The sequence below is a fragment of the Oncorhynchus mykiss genome, chromosome 23, assembly GCF_057628025.1.
Source record: "Oncorhynchus mykiss isolate SJ-2025 chromosome 23, ASM5762802v1, whole genome shotgun sequence".
NCBI classification, from domain to species: Eukaryota; Metazoa; Chordata; class Actinopteri; order Salmoniformes; family Salmonidae; genus Oncorhynchus; species Oncorhynchus mykiss.
In genome coordinates this window covers 37,145,630-37,161,424 of record NC_143044.1, presented here as the reverse complement: position 1 = coordinate 37,161,424, position 15,795 = coordinate 37,145,630, and the positions used below count along the sequence as shown (strand labels likewise).

General features: G+C 42.9%; 1 protein-coding gene across 1 annotated transcript; it reads right to left on the bottom strand.

The window, feature by feature from the left end:
- Positions 1 to 273: 273 nt before the first annotated feature.
- Positions 274 to 11,930, bottom strand: LOC110502850 (cerebellar degeneration-related protein 2). The gene is made up of 6 exons (XM_021581184.3): positions 11,522 to 11,930; positions 9,781 to 9,893; positions 5,862 to 6,010; positions 5,436 to 5,606; positions 4,148 to 4,373; positions 274 to 4,013 (listed from the first exon to the last, which is right to left on the bottom strand). Exons 1-6 carry the CDS (start codon positions 11,601 to 11,603, stop codon positions 3,348 to 3,350), a joined length of 1,407 nt encoding a protein of 468 aa, XP_021436859.2. The 5' UTR covers positions 11,604 to 11,930; the 3' UTR covers positions 274 to 3,347.
- Positions 11,931 to 15,795: the final 3,865 nt, after the last annotated feature.

Below are 15,795 nucleotides of genomic sequence, written 5' to 3'. Positions count from 1 at the left end.
TAACCGAAAGGTTGCTAGATCGAATCCCTGAGCTGACAATGTAAAAATCTGTCGTTCTGCACCTGAACAAGGAAGTTAACCCAGTGTTCCAATGCTATCATTGTAAATAAGAATTTGTTCTTAACAGACTTGCCTAGTTAAATAAAGGAAAAAAATAAATAAATTCAAGCAGTTGATTTCTCAGTGAGAGCCGTATCTTGTTCACCAACAAGTTTGTCAACATTCCATTCAGTGCCATCATTAGTAAGCATAAAAAAAAAACAGATGACACCATGAGGAAATGGCTTTGTATTACTGTAAGTCTAGTTTCCTTGAATTTACCTTGAACCCAATCCCCCACTCTCAAGAAGACATATTACCATATTTATGTACTGGTAGAAATCTAAGTGCAAATTCAATTTATAATAGCATTTTTAGACAGAGGATGATTGCTTTGTGTGGTTGTTTGTAGGCCTATGCCATCAAACAATGATTATTGTCTTACTTGGCATTTACATTAAGACTAGCCTGACCTTTAACCCTTGTATAAGGTGCCTAACCTGTGAATCAGTCACTAATATGTAGACAAAAACACACATACAAACAAAAACGTACTGTCTCCCACCCTGCTGTGCTCTCCATTATGTCCCTGTCACAAAGTGAGAATTATGTCCCGGTCTTGTGATGATGATGTTCCGCCCTGTATGAACCGCTTTGTTCAGATTACATAGATAATAATAGCTACCACCTTGACAAACCACATGACATTGCAGTTATACTAATGGACCTCTGAGTTTGCATTTATCACAAAGATTACACATGTACTGTATGTATTTACAGTACCACTCAAAAGTTTGGACACACCTACTCATGCAAGTGTTTTTCTTTATTTGTACTATTTTCTACATTGTAGAATAATAGTGAAGAAATCAAAACTATGAAATAACACATATGGAATCATGTGGTAACCAAAAAGTGTTCAATAAATCTAAATATATTTTGGATTCTTCAAAGCCATCCTTTGCCTTGATGACAGCTTCACACAGTCTTGGCATTCTCTCAACCAGCTTCATGAGGAATGCTTTTCCAACAGGGAGTTCCCACATGCTGAGCACTTGCTGGCTGTTTCCTTCACTCTGCGGTCCAACTCATTCCAAACCATCTCAATTGGGTTGAGGTTGGGTGATTGTGGAGGCCAGGTCATCTGATGCAGCACTCCATCACTCTCCTTGGTCAGATAGCCCTTACACAGCCTGGAGGTGTGTTGGGTCATTGTCCAGTTGAAAAACAAATGATCATCCCACAAAGCACAAACCAGATGGGATGGCGTATCGCAGCAGAATGCTGTGTTGGCCATGCTGGTTAAGTGTGCCTTGAATTCTAAATAAATCACTGACAGTGTCACCAGCAAAGCACCCCCACAACATCACACCTCCTCCTCCTCCTCCTCCATGTTTCATGGTGCGAACCACACATGCAGAGATCATCCTTTCACTTTCTGTAGTCTGCATCTCACAAAGACATGTAGGTTGGAACCAAAAATCTCAAATTTGGCCTCATCAGACCTAAGGACAGATTTACACTGGTTTAATGTCCATTGCCCATGTTTCTTGGCCCAAGCAAGTATCTTCTTCTTATTGGTGTCCTTTAGTTGTTTATTTGCAGCAATTTGACCATGGCCTGATTCACACAGTCTCCTCTGAACAGTTCATGTTGAGATGTGTCTGTTACTTGAATTTGGTAAAGCATATATTTGGGCTGTAATCAGAGGTGCAGTTAACTCTTATGAATTTCTCCCCTGGGTCTTCCTTTCCTGTGGCGGTCCTCATGAGAGCCAGTTTCATCATAGTGCTCGATGGTTTTTGCGACTGCACTTGAACTTAAGTTCTTGATGTTTTACACATTGACTGACTTAATGTAACGATGGACTGTCATTTCTCTTTGCTTATTTGAGTTGTTCTTGTCATAATATGGACTTGATCTTTTACCAAATAGGGCTATCTTCTGTATACCACCCCTACCTTATCACAAGACAACTGATTGGCTCAAACGCATTAAGGAAAGAAATTCCACAAATGAACAAGGCATACCTGTTAATTGAAACGCATTCCAGGTGACTGCCTCATGAAGCTGGTTGAGAGAATACCAAGAGAGTGCAAAGCCGTCATCAAGGCAAAGGGTGGCTACTTTGAAGAATCTCAAATAGAAGTTGATTTGTTTAACACTTTTTTGGTTACTACATTATTCTATATGTGTTATTTCGTAGTTGATGTCTTCACTATTATGCTATACTGTAAAAAAAACAAAAAAAAAACAAAGTGATAAAGAAAAACCCTTGAATGAGTAGGTGTGTCCAAACTTTTAAGTGGTACTGTATCTAATACATTGAACAGGAATTACTAACAGCACTTCTAACTACATAAAGTGTCAGAAAATAACATCCCTGTGCTAGTCTAAAGTGCATCTCATTACAATGTGATTTTACAGTGTTGTCAACAAAATTTTTTTTTTATCATGATACATTAAGATAGCATGAGTTAAGCAGCAAAAACAATTAACCGGACCGTCTGACAAACCATCGGAAAAATACTTAGTTCATGAAATGTCAACATTGTATTTGGAAAGCACAGTAATATCATAGCACATATCCGAGTTCTGGTATAGCCTCATTAGATTATATTGCTAACTACTACATCAATCATGTACATACAACTCAGTCTTCATACCCAAATACTTTAGTTTTTACATTTTAGGATCATGCTAACTTTTTTGAAGACATACAGTACAAATCTGAGATGTAAATTCACATAATTTGTCTTTACTCATCACCAAGAGTAAGAAACAGTGGCGTTTGAGGCACAAAGATGATACAAAGTTACCGTTTTGACCATCAGGCTCAGACATTGTCACTTTAAAAGGATATGTAGCTTTTGATTGAACAGTGCATAGAGGTACCATGGAAAAGCACTAGTCCACAGAAAGTTTCCAGAGGTTCCTGGTTCCTGAGAGTAGAAGAACATTGCCCCTAGACGCTAATCTAAGGGCAACATGGCTCAGGTAGGGCAGGTTGATTGAGGCAGAATGATGAAGACTGAATGTTAGGCACTGTTTGTTCCATGCAAAAGAGCTGGTATATCAGCTGATGTTTGTTGCCTTTCTCTGGCTGCTCCAGCATCCATAGATAGAGATGAGACCTTAGAGTTGGTAATCGATTCAGATGCAGTTCCACCAGATACAGACACAGTACATCAGTTACCAGGCCTTACAATCTGTAAGGTGCTTGCTTAATAGCTCACCTCCAACAAGAAACAACTGCATGTGCAGCGCAAAAGCAGAGCCATTTTTGCGTGTTTACTACAAAAGCCATACTATGCCAACTGCCAGGGCTTTCCTCTGTTCTCACTCAGGTCCTCTTTTGTTTTCTGGATGCAGGTAAATATCTCCTTGAACAGAGCCTTGTACTCAGGCTGGTGAAGTTCATCCTCCTGGCCCTTTGTGTCTATGCCTGCAGCCTTGCGAAGGGAGGCTGGGGCTGGGCTTTGTGGGCAGTCCGAGGGGGCTACACTGGGTGTCTGGAGCTCTTTGTGGTTGTGCTGCTGGTTTGGGTACGGCTCCCCCTGGTGGCAGAGCCGCAGCAGCGCATCATATTTTACCTGCAGGGCGCTGTACTGAGCGTCAACCTCGTTGAGGAGGGAGATCCCACGCTGCTTCACCACCTCTGAATGGCGGACGCACGAACGCACATGGCTCTCGTCTACCTCTGACCCATCACCCCGGGGTGACCTCAGCTGCTTCTCGCTGTTGCATCTCTTCAAGATGTCACAACCTTTCGGGTTGGAAAGGTACCTGACGTCCATCATGTCTTCCTCGCTCTCTCCATCCTCCCCCATCCCCCTCTCCTGGTTCAGGGGGAAGAAGAGGGCATTGGGCAGCATTGTCAGGCTGACCCTTGACCTCCAAGCTTTGGTGGCATGGTTGGCTCTCCACAGCTGACGAAGCTCCTCAGCCTCACACTCCAGCTCCGCTAGTCTGGCCTAGAGAGAGAGAGAGAGAGACAGAGAGGATTCAGTAATGTAACTCTTAACTACCATTTCACTACATACAGTAGGAGCAAACAGAATGCATTGGCTTAAAATTATGCTCTGTGTGAGTTGCTTCTCTTCCTCACCTGGCACCCCGCCATCATTCCCAAGCGCTGCTCCAGCACCACATTCTCATTGGCTAGCAGGTCTGCATCTCGCTCCGCACCCTCCCTCCGAGCACGTTCATTGGCCAGCTGGGTCTGTAGAGAGCGGAGTGATTGCCGTAGCGACTCCTGCTCCTCCTCTAGCCACGAGAGGTCAGAGGGAGACCAGCGGTCATCAGATTGGTCGCCAGAGTTATAACTTGAGTATCTGAGAGGGGTCAGAGGAAAATCTAACTTTCTTTTTTTTTAAGTATTGGGAAACAACTTTTGTTTCAGTCCAGACCAGCAGTTACACACCTAATTAGTCTTACTAAGTTACTGATAAACTGCCAACAAGTTATTCAAGCATCCGTTTGATGAATTGGTAGCAAGATATCCTGTATCAAACAGACTAATCAGAAGTGATCTTTCGTGCAGGGCAGAGATTAGTGTCCTTACAAGTGGACTATGACCTTTGGGTGACAACTGTGACCACGTTTCAGTTAAGTCAGTAGGGAGAGAGTACTATAGTCTGCTTGGCATGTGTTTTGATCAGTGACCTACGAGCTTCGGCCTGGATTAAAGGAGGGGCCAAACCCTAACTGGATTACACAGTCTGAACTGCTACGGCCTCAGAGGGCAGGAAGAGGGCTAGAGTACTAGCAGTAGTACTAGTCTCCTTAACCAGTGTGAACGACAAGAGGTAACACAGAGACAGAGCCAAATCACACAAGAGCAGGGCCAAGAGGGACTTTTGGAAGTCAAAGTGGAATTGAATGAATGCCATCTAGAGTAGGTTTTAGGACCTTAGTTGCCATTAGTTCTGTTCTAGATGACCTTCGGGTGGGTTAGTCTTCTCTACGCATTTAAAAAAAAAAAAAAGTGTTTACCTACAGCTTAAAAACAATGAATAATGCACAAGCTACTGAGTTCTAAATGCATAAAATGTTAATCAATTTAGCGTCATTTTCCATTTGATGAATCTGACCTTATTGTGCCATGTCTATTTAACCCCATGCAGACCTGACTGATCTATATAGCTTTATATTACGTCAGAAGATTAGGTGAAGGAGAGGGTGTAGAGGAGAGTTCAGACAGGAAGTAACAGAGAGTAGCCAGACACCAGCTCCAGTAAGAGGATAGCACAGATTCTATTGTCGACAGACCAGTGCTGGCCCACTTGTTAAAGTATGGGTCTATTCCAGCTCAAGGAACAGTACAGATTGTCCAGATCTAAAAATCGGTGTGTTGAGTAGGTTATGTTTGTATTTCATGAGTGCAGTGATCTCACCTCTGTGTGTGTTGCAGGTCATTCAGGCAGTACACACTCTGCGCCCCGTAGGGCCGACATGCCTCTGTAAGGGGTTTCCTATTGGGATTGGCAGGGGCGGTCTTCAGATCCTCTACCTGACATTGAAGATCCTCCATCTGAATCTGTAGAGCTTCAATCATCTCGGTCAGCCTGAAGAGAGAGAAAATAATCCTCACACATTTAGCTCTCTTCTCACCAACACGTTGTCTTCTATTCCATCTCTAATTATCTGGAGAAAGACTGCGTCCCGATTCTCCAAACCGCCATGGATTTAGATGAATAGGATTAGCATAAGCATTGGCTGGAGGGAGTTTCCACCATTGTTAGATCCATGTGAGAAAAGTGTGCGAGAAGGGTGAAGAACTGGGACACAGCCTCAGGCTTTAAACCCAACAACAGGCTTACCCCTGGATCTTGTGCTGGGCGGCCCTGTTGTCCTGTACCAGGCGGGTGTTGCTCTGCTCCAGCTCTCTGGAAGACTGGTCAAGCTGCTCGTAGACCTTAGCATGCTGGTCATTCACATGCCTCAGGAGGTCCATCTGCTTAGTCAGGTACTGGAGAAGGAAGATGGAGTAGAAAACCAGGACTCAATATCATCACATAACCCACCTTCAACTTCACAATTTGACATTGAATCAAGATTACACCATTGTACTTGTTCAAGTCAATACGATTGGTTTTAAGCCAAGGCATACACATTATTTATTTTGGTTGCTTATCAAACCATGAACGAGATCAAACTTGCAAGAATCAAATGACAACTACCTCCTGTCTGGGCGACTATTATTGCTTTGATAGCAACATGTCTGTACTAGTCTCTGCTGGGCCAAATGAGTATTAGTAAGAGCGCAACACCTCTGGTGAGGAATATAGAATGGCACCAACACATAGTAAAGGTCAGGCTCTTCTTATTAAGACAAGTTGATTCAGACTGAGGTGCTAAAGACACGAGTACAGTGGTGCTGGGATAACATAACTATCATTCTCCCTATACTCTTCTTTCCATCTAGCCCGCTCTTCTCTCGCTCAACGTGTTCTCAATGGAAAAGGGCAATCTTATCAGGGTAAAACAGGGAGAATGCCATAGATAATATAACAGCTCTATCTATGGAGGACGCTGTGAACCTTAAGCTCATTAAGATCATGATGAGTCACAGAAAGCTAAACTAAAAACACCAATTCAAACCAATACTACTACACTAAATGGGAGCTGTACATTATCTCGCAATGCTATTCAGTTACAGAACGTATTCTTTGGAATTCTGCATGTTAATCAATCATACTATTATAAAAAAGTGGCAATTATCTATGGTGTTTTTCCTAGAGTGAGAGAGGTCAATGTTCTCATAAAGGCAAAATAACATTACAATTTACAGCATCAGCTTCCTCCTGTGCTGTTTCTACATGCAGTGAAATGGATGGCGACGTTAGAGAAATTCATTCTGTCAGTCAGCAGTTTCAAAGATAAGGGGAAGGATTTAGGAGTTGACCCTACTCAAGGAAATTAAATCCAGAGCTCATATGGAAGTGAGTGGCTGTTGCTGAGCATACAAGATGGTTTCACTGGTGATATGAGAGAAATCACAAATACGGTGAATGTGATATTTAAATACAACTTAACTGGTTAAATATTTAGATTCCCTATCATTGAGAGAGGCTATTTAATCTCTAGTTACTATAAATCACAACAATTCAATGGTGGCAATGTGAGTGTGTCAAAGGTTCAAAGGTACAGTGCCTTGCGAAAGTATTCGGCCCCCTTGAACTTTGCGACCTTTTGCCACATTTCAGGCTTCAAACATAAAGATAGAAAACTGTATTTTTTTGTGAAGAATCAACAACAAGTGGGACACAATCATGAAGTGGAACGACATTTATTGGATATTTCTAACTTTTTTAACAAATCAAAAACTGAAAAATTGGGCGTGCAAAATTATTCAGCCCCCTTAAGTTAATACTTTGTAGCGCCACCTTTTGCTGCGATTACAGCTGTAAGTCGCTTGGGGTATGTCTCTATCAGTTTTACACATCGAGAGACTGACATTTTTTCCCATTCCTCCTTGCAAAACAGCTCGAGCTCAGTGAGGTTGGATGGAGAGCATTTGTGAACAGCAGTTTTCAGTTCTTTCCACAGATTCTCAATTGGATTCAGGTCTGGACTTTGACTTGGCCATTCTAACACCTGGATATGTTTATTTTTGAACCATTCCATTGTAGATTTTGCTTTATGTTTTGGATCATTGTCTTGTTGGAAGACAAATCTCCGTCCCAGTCTCAGGTCTTTTGCAGACTCCATCAGGTTCTTCCAGAATGGTCCTGTATTTGGCTCCATCCATCTTCCCATCAATTTTAACCATCTTCCCTGTCCCTGCTGAAGAAAAGCAGGCCCAAACCATGATGCTGCCACCACCATGTTTGACAGTGGGGATGGTGTGTTCAAGGTGATGAGCTGTGTTGCTTTTACGCCAAACATAACGTTTTGCATTGTTGCCAAAAAGTTCAATTTTGGTTTCATCTGACCAGAGCACCTTCTTCCACATGTTTGGTGTGTCTCCCAGGTGGCTTGTGGCAAACTTTAAACGACACTTTTTATGGATATCTTTAGGAAATGGCTTTCTTCTTGCCACTCTTCCATAAAGGCCAGATTTGTGCAATATACGACTGATTGTTGTCCTATGGACAGAGTCTCCCACCTCAGCTGTAGATCTCTGCAGTTCATCCAGAGTGATCATGGGCCTCTTGGCTGCATCTCTGATCAGTCTTCTCCTTGTATGAGCTGAAAGTTTAGAGGGACGGCCAGGTCTTGGTAGATTTGCAGTGGTCTGATACTCCTTCCATTTCAATATTATCGCTTGCACAGTGCTCCTTGGGATGTTTAAAGCTTGGGAAATCTTTTTTTATCCAAATCCGGCTTTAAACTTCTTCACAACAGTATCTCGGACCTGCCTGGTGTGTTCCTTGTTCTTCATGATGCTCTCTGCGCTTTTAACAGACCTCTGAGACTATCACAGTGCAGGTGCATTTATACGGAGACTTGATTACACACAGGTGGATTGTATTTATCATCATTAGTCATTTAGGTCAACATTGGATCATTCAGAAATCCTCACTGAACTTCTGGAGAGAGTTTGCTGCACTGAAAGTAAAGGGGCTGAATAATTTTGCACACCCAATTTTTCAGTTTTTGATTTGTTAAAAAGGTTTGAAATATCCAATAAATGTCGTTCCACTTCATGATTGTGTCCCACTTGTTGTTGATTCTTCACAGAAAAATACAGTTTTATATCTTTATGTTTGAAGCCTGAAATGTGGCAAAAGGTCGCAAAGTTCAAGGGGGCCGAATACTTTTGCAAGGCACTGTATATACACCCCCCCCCCAAAAAAAAGAGGACAACTGATATGGGCCAACTTTATCTTTCCTGGCCTTCTGAAAGTTCACTGGACAAGGTGAAAAGCATTGCTGTTTTCAAAGGAGTGAGAGCCCCACTGTTTGATAATGGTGGCGTTGTAATCTTGAACATGGAAAAACAAAATACTTATTCCCTGGAGCTTTACAGTATCGAAAGACAACGACTCATTTCAGTCAAAACATCTGCATTATACATTTCACATTCTATTCCATTACCTTTGTGCTTCTAGGGTCATACGCTACATGAACAGATCCAGCAGAGAGATTAAGTAATTAATCAGGATCCGACCCACTAATCTCTTCTTCAAAGGAAGTTAATGGGGTGGCAGGTAGCCTAGTGGTTAGAGCGTTGGACTAGTAACCGAAAGGTTGCAAGATTGAATCCCTGAGCTGACAAGGTAAAAATCTGTCGTTCTACCCCTAAACAAGGCAGTTAACCCACTGTTCCTAGGCTGTCATTGAAAATAAGAATTTGTTCTTAACTGACTTGCCTAGTTCAAGAAAGGAAAAATAAAACAAAAAAATGGAAGCCTGCCTTTTGTAAATCTGGAACACTTGATTTTATTTAGGAATTAAAGGAGCACAAATCTGAGGTGAGTTTCTCTTGTTTTCAACACGCAAGGAACACACCAATGCCTAACGGAAAGGCCTCAAGGAACACACCAATGCCTAACGGAAAGGCCTCAAGGAACACACCAATGCCTAACGGAAAGGCCTCAGGTTTGCCAACGAGTGCTTGATTACCTGGATACTGTGTGCTACTGCTGGGCTGGAACAAAAGCCGGCAAACACTACAATAGCTCTCCGAAAGTGCCTTTGGCTACAGTTAGGGACTATGTGTCCACATACTTCTGATTGATCAAACAGAGTAATCACTACCCTGGTAGTTACAGCTTGATTGGTTAAAACCCTTACCTCTATCTCCTGTAGCTGTTCCTGATTGGTGGAGTACATCTGCTGATGACCCTGCTCTAGCTCTCTGTTCCTGTCCAGCAGGGTCTTCCCCAGCTCAGCAGCCAGGTGGAGGTCTGCATGGGAGGAAAGAGAGATCACAGAAGAAGCTCTATAAATAACTTATCAAATGAAAGGTTGGGCAAAGATGAAGCCATTAGTGTGACAAGACCTGGCAGAGACATCTAGTGCATCTATGGCTGTGTCTCAATTCTCAATGTCAGGTGGGTAAATCGATCTGGCAGACATCCTACCTGCATTTGTGGGTCAAATACATGTTACTTGTGCTGCCCTTGATTTACAGTAGTTTGCTTACAATGGAACATGATCCCAAAAGGGATATATCAAGCACACCTCAAATATATTTGAGATATGTAAGCTATTTTACACAAGTCAGGACATTTACAATCAGAAAGGTAAAAAATACATCTACCTTAATCACTGTGGCCTAATTCATGCGTTGTGAAATGGTCTCTCATTTACAGGATGTGTGCTGGGGAGTTTCTCTAAGCATGAAATATAAACTGAATATCTTCTAATATAGAGAGCACCACTATATTTCCCCATTTCCTTTCATTAGATTTCTATTCCAGAATTCATTAATAAATGGTCAATAAAATATCTTGAACTACACAAATTAGTGGAACAAAACTTTATTATATGCAGAGTAACCTCTGCAGCATGGGTAAAAGAGTCTGCCCACATCTGGTTTTCAGCAGGAAAAGAAAGCTACTGTAGGTTGAATCTAGCTGCCATGAAAACCGGATGCACCAGATTGCTGGCAACTCCACTAACTAAGGGTGTGTTAACCATAGACGATAGAGGACTCATCTTTGGATCTATGCCATTATACTGCCTGTGACAGCGCCATTGAGGCAATCTTCATTTTGAAGTAGATCCCTCCTGATGACCCAGTGGTCCATCTCCAACAGGGTCACCAGGAGGGATCAGTCAAAGTTGGAAGTCCCAACCAGTTGACTACGTTAAAATGGTGGAAGCCCTCAATGGTGCTGCCCATGCAAATATGGCATTTTGGCCACTAAATGCCTTTATCGTTCTCTATGGCGGTAACCTAGAAGTAAAATATGCATAATTTGGTCAATTGCGTAATTAACCCCCTTGGTATACGGTCAGTGCTATACGGAATCATTGGGATGTCCCTACCCTAAACCATTTAACATTTCAACTGCAATAGGGTAGGGACGTCCCAAGGGTTTGGGATAGCACGTACCCTTGGTCTACATGCAGAATCTGCCCACGGGAGATTACATGCAGAGAAGAACATTGAAAAATCTGTAGAAAATTTAAGACAATGGATGCATTGTTTAAAATGGTTGGTTTCATCCGTGGCAGTGGAATGGTAGCCCCGGGTGTTCCAATTCTGCTTGAGATAACCTTGAAATATTTGGCTGAAGTCCCACAATGTTTTGTGTCGCAGTACAGTAGGCTAGCGTTAAACCAACCAATGTGTCCTTTACATTCGTTAGTTACATACATTCGTTAGTGACACCTGCCCTATGAAAAAAAAGGGTGCACCAGGCGCTCATTAATTCCACACCTGCTAGAAAATAATTCATTAGCCTAACGCTGCCGGAGTGCCAAATTGTGGTCACTGCCAGGTTGTTGCTGTCATTTGATACGCACAGCACATGTGAGCCCGCGCTTTCACAGTCTCGGTAATCATGGATAGAATAAAAATATTTACCATGCTCAAGGTCCTGGTTGTCATACCAAGGTTCTTCCTCCTTGATTTCGAATTCTTCAACCTCAATCATATCTGTAAGCATCTTCGGTCACAATGACTCACCGACATCAATAGCTTTCACTGGAATAGGAGGCTATTTTCGTGGAAAATGCATTAATCTGCCTTTGAGGTGTTCAATTTGCAACAAAGAATACACCAAGTGCGTTTCCCCTCATCAGCTGTCCAAAGCCGATGTCTACTCGCCGGCTACAACTACAGTATTATGAAACTGCCTAACCATCCCACAACACATATTACCACCCGGTGTGGTGAAACACCTCTATCTTTTGGAACATGACCATACGAGCGTTTGTTTCAAAGAACGCTCCGTAAGCCACGCCTTAGTGGGCAGAGCAAGGCATGTTAAACTGGGACACGTTTAAATGGGGAGAAAAGCCTCTCATTTTAAAACGTGTCCACAGTGGTTCTGTTTTGCCTAGTTATGAGAATATATTTGAGACCCGTGTATTACAGTTAATTTTCGTCTTTGACTCAATAAGTAAAATATATTTGATTAGTAAACAGGGAAACAAAGAGTCCCAGACAGTTCGCAATATATTGTTATATAATATATATATATTTTTTTTATTGTTAAGGTTCTTCAGGCTAAAGGCTCCTGGAGGCACCTTTAGGGGTTCTGCCGGTGTTGCAATCTGAGGAGCCCCTAAAGCCTTCAGGAACGTTTCCTTTTTAGAGTGTAGACGATTCCGTGCTTCCAACTTTGTGGCAACAGTTTGGGGAAGGCCCTTTCCTGTTTCAGCATGACAAGGCCCCGTGCACAAAGCAAGGTCCATACAGAAATGGTTTGTCAATATCGGTGTGGAAGAATTTACCGACCTGCACAGAGCCTTGACCTCAACCACATTGAACACCTTTGGGATGAATTGGAACGCCGACTGCGAGCCAGGCCGAATCGCCCAACATCAGTGCCCGACCTCACTAATGCTCTTGTGGCTTAATGGAAGCAAGTCATCGCAGCAATGTTCCAACATCTAGCGGAAAGCCTTCCCAGAAGAGTGGAGGCTGTTATTACAGCCAAGGGGGGACCAACTCCATGTTAATACCCATGATTTTGGAAGGAGATGTTCAACGAGCAGGTGTCCACATACTTTTGGTTATGTGGTGTAACTACTCTGTTTAGCTTGACTTCCTCCACCCACTGCAAGGCCAACAGTACGGCCATCAGCTCTACCGTATATACAGCCCAGGTGATCTGTAAGTAGTTTTGGCCCATCTGTGTAAATGGACACAAAATCCTGATATACAGTATCCAAACATATATTAAACTACATGGAGGCAGGAGTAGCTATGGACAGACACATAGTAAAATTAAGCATTTAATATTTTTAAATTTTTCACCCCTTTTCCTCCCCAATTTTATGATATCCAATTGGTAGTTATAGTGTTGTCCCATCGCTGCAACTCACGAACAGACTCGGTAAAGGCGAAGGTTGAGAGCCTTGCTTCGGCTTTATTTGTATTAAAACGTGTTCCAGTGCAACATGCCTAGCTCTGCCCACAGGGGCGTGGCAGATGTTATTGCGGGTGTAGCAAAATGCTTGTGTTTCTAGCTCCAACAGTGCAGTAGTAATCTAACAAGTAATATCTAACAATTTCACAACAATACACACACATTGTAAGTAATGACATGGAATTAAGAATATATAAATATTTGGACAAGCAATTTTGGAGCGGCATAGACTAAAATACAGTTGAATAGAATACAGTACATATATATATATATACATATATGAGATGAGGAATGTTGTAAACATTATTAAGGAATAATGTAAACATTATTAAAGTGACAAGTGTTCCAATTATTAAAGTGTCCAGTGATTTCAAGTCTATGTATATAGGGCAGTAGCCTCTTACGTCCTAGTGATAGCTATTTAACAGTCTGATGGCCTTGAGATTCCATTACATTACAACTCTCCTTCCGTGGCCTCCAACTGCTCTTAAATGCAAGTAAAACTAAATGCATGCTCTTCAACCGATCATTGCCCGCACTTGCCCGCCCGTCCAGCATCACTACTCTGGACGGTTCTGACTTAGAATATGTGGACAACTACAAATATCTACGTGTCTGGCTAGAATGTAAACTCTCCTTCCAGACTCACATTAAGCATCTCCAATTCAAAATTGAATCTAGAATCGACTTCCTATTCCGCAACAAAGCATCCTTCACTCATGCTGCCAAACATACCATCGTAAAACTGACCATCCTACCGATCCTCGACTTCGGCGATGTAATTTACAAAATAGCCTCCAACACTCTACTCAACAAATTGGATGCAGTCTATCACAGTGCCATCCGTTTTGTCACCAAAGCCCCATATATTACCCACCACTGCGACCTGTACGCTCTCGTTGGTTGGCCCTCGCTTCATACTCGTCGCCAAACCCACTGGCTCCAGATCATCTACAAGTCTCTGCTAGGTAAAGCCCCGCCTTATCTCAGCTCACTGGTCACCATAGCAGCACCCATCCGTAGCACGCACTCCAGCAGGTATATCTCACTGCCACCCCCAAAGCCAATTCCTCCTTTGGCCGCCTTTCCTTCCAGTTCTCTGCTGCCAATGACTGGAACGAACTGCAAAAATCACTTAAGCTGGCGACTCATATCTCCCTTACTAGCATTAAGCACCAGCTGTCAGAGCAGCTCACAGATCACTGCACCTGTACATAGCCCATCTGTAAACAGCCCATCCAACTACCTCATCCCCATACTGTATTTATTTATCTTGCTCCTTTGCACCCCAGTATCTCTACTTGCACATTAATATTCTGCACATCTACCATTCCAGTGTTTAATTGCTATATTGTAATTACTTCACCACCATAGCCTATTTATTGCCTTACCTCCCTTATCTTACCTAATTTGCACTCACTGTATATAAACTTTTCTTTTTTTCTACTATATTATTGACTGTATGTTTGTTTATTCCATGTGTAACTCTGTGTTGTTGTATGTGTCAAACTGCTGTGCTTTATCTTGGCCAGGTCGCAGTTGTAAATGAGAACTTGTCCTCAACTAGCCTACCTGGTTAAATAAAGGTGAAATAAAATAAAAAATAGATAGAAGCTGTTTTTCAGTCTCTCGGTCCTAGCTTTGATGCACCTGTACTGACCTCGCCTTCTGGATGATAACGTGGGTGAAAAGGCAGTGGCTCTGGGGATTGTTGTCCTTGATGATCTTTTTGGCCTTCCTGTGCATCGGGTGCTGCAGGTGTCCTGGAGGGGTGGTAGTTTTCTCCCGGTGATGTGTTGGACAGACTGCACCACCCTCTGGAGAGCCCTGAGGTTGCAGGCAGTGCAGTTGCCGTACCAGGCGGTGATACAGCCCAACAGGATGCTCTCAATTGTGCAGCTGTAAAAGTTTGGGTTTTAATTTCTTCAGCCTCCTGAGGTTGCTCCTTCTTCACCACACTGTCTGTGTGGGTGTACCATTTCAGTTTGTCAGTGATGTGTACACCGAGGAACTTGAAGCTTTTCATATTCTCCACTGCGGTCCCTTCGATGTGGATAGGGGGGTTCTCCTTCTGCTGTTTCCTGAAGTCCACGATCAGCTCCTTTGTTTTGTTGATGTTGAGTGAGAGGTTATTTTCTTGGGACCACACTCCCAGGGCCTTTACCTCCTTACTATAGGCTGTCTCATCATTGTTGGTAATCAGGCCTACTACTGTTGTGTCATCTGCAAACTTGATGATTGAGTTGGAGGTTCAGCGAAGTGAAGGTGTCGTTTCCTACCTTCACCACCTGGAGGCGGCCCGTCAGGAAGCCCAGGACCCAGTTGCACAGGGCGGAGTTCAGACCCAGGGCCCCCGAGCTTAATGATGAGTTTGGAGGGTACTATGTTGTTGAATGCTGAGCTATAGTCAATGAACAGCATTCTTACATAGATATTCCTCTTGCCCAGATGGGATAGGGCAATGTGCAGTGCGATGGCGATTGCATCATCTGTGGATCTATTGTGGCGGTAAGCAAATAGAAGTGGGTCTAGGGTGTCAGGTAAGGTAGATGTGATATGATCCTTGACGAATCACTCAAAGCACTTGATGATGACAGAAGTGAGTGCTACGGGGCGATAGTCATTTAGTTAAGTTACCGTTCCTTTCTTGGTTACAGGAACAACGGTGGATATCTTGAAGCACGATGTGGTCAGCAGACTGGATAGAAAGAGATTGAATATGTCCGTAAACACTGGTCTGGTCTGCGCATGCTCTAAGGACACG

Coding starts and splice junctions, on each gene's coding strand:
- LOC110502850 (XM_021581184.3), bottom strand. CDS start 11,603: ATGCTTACAGATATGATTGAGGTTGAAGAATTCGAAATCAAGGAGGAA. Junction 5,607..5,861: donor GCCCAGCACAAGATCCAGGG/GTAAGCCTGTTG, acceptor CTCTCTCTTCAG/GCTGACCGAGATGATTGAAG. Junction 4,374..5,435: donor GACCTGCAACACACACAGAG/GTGAGATCACTG, acceptor GACCCCTCTCAG/ATACTCAAGTTATAACTCTG.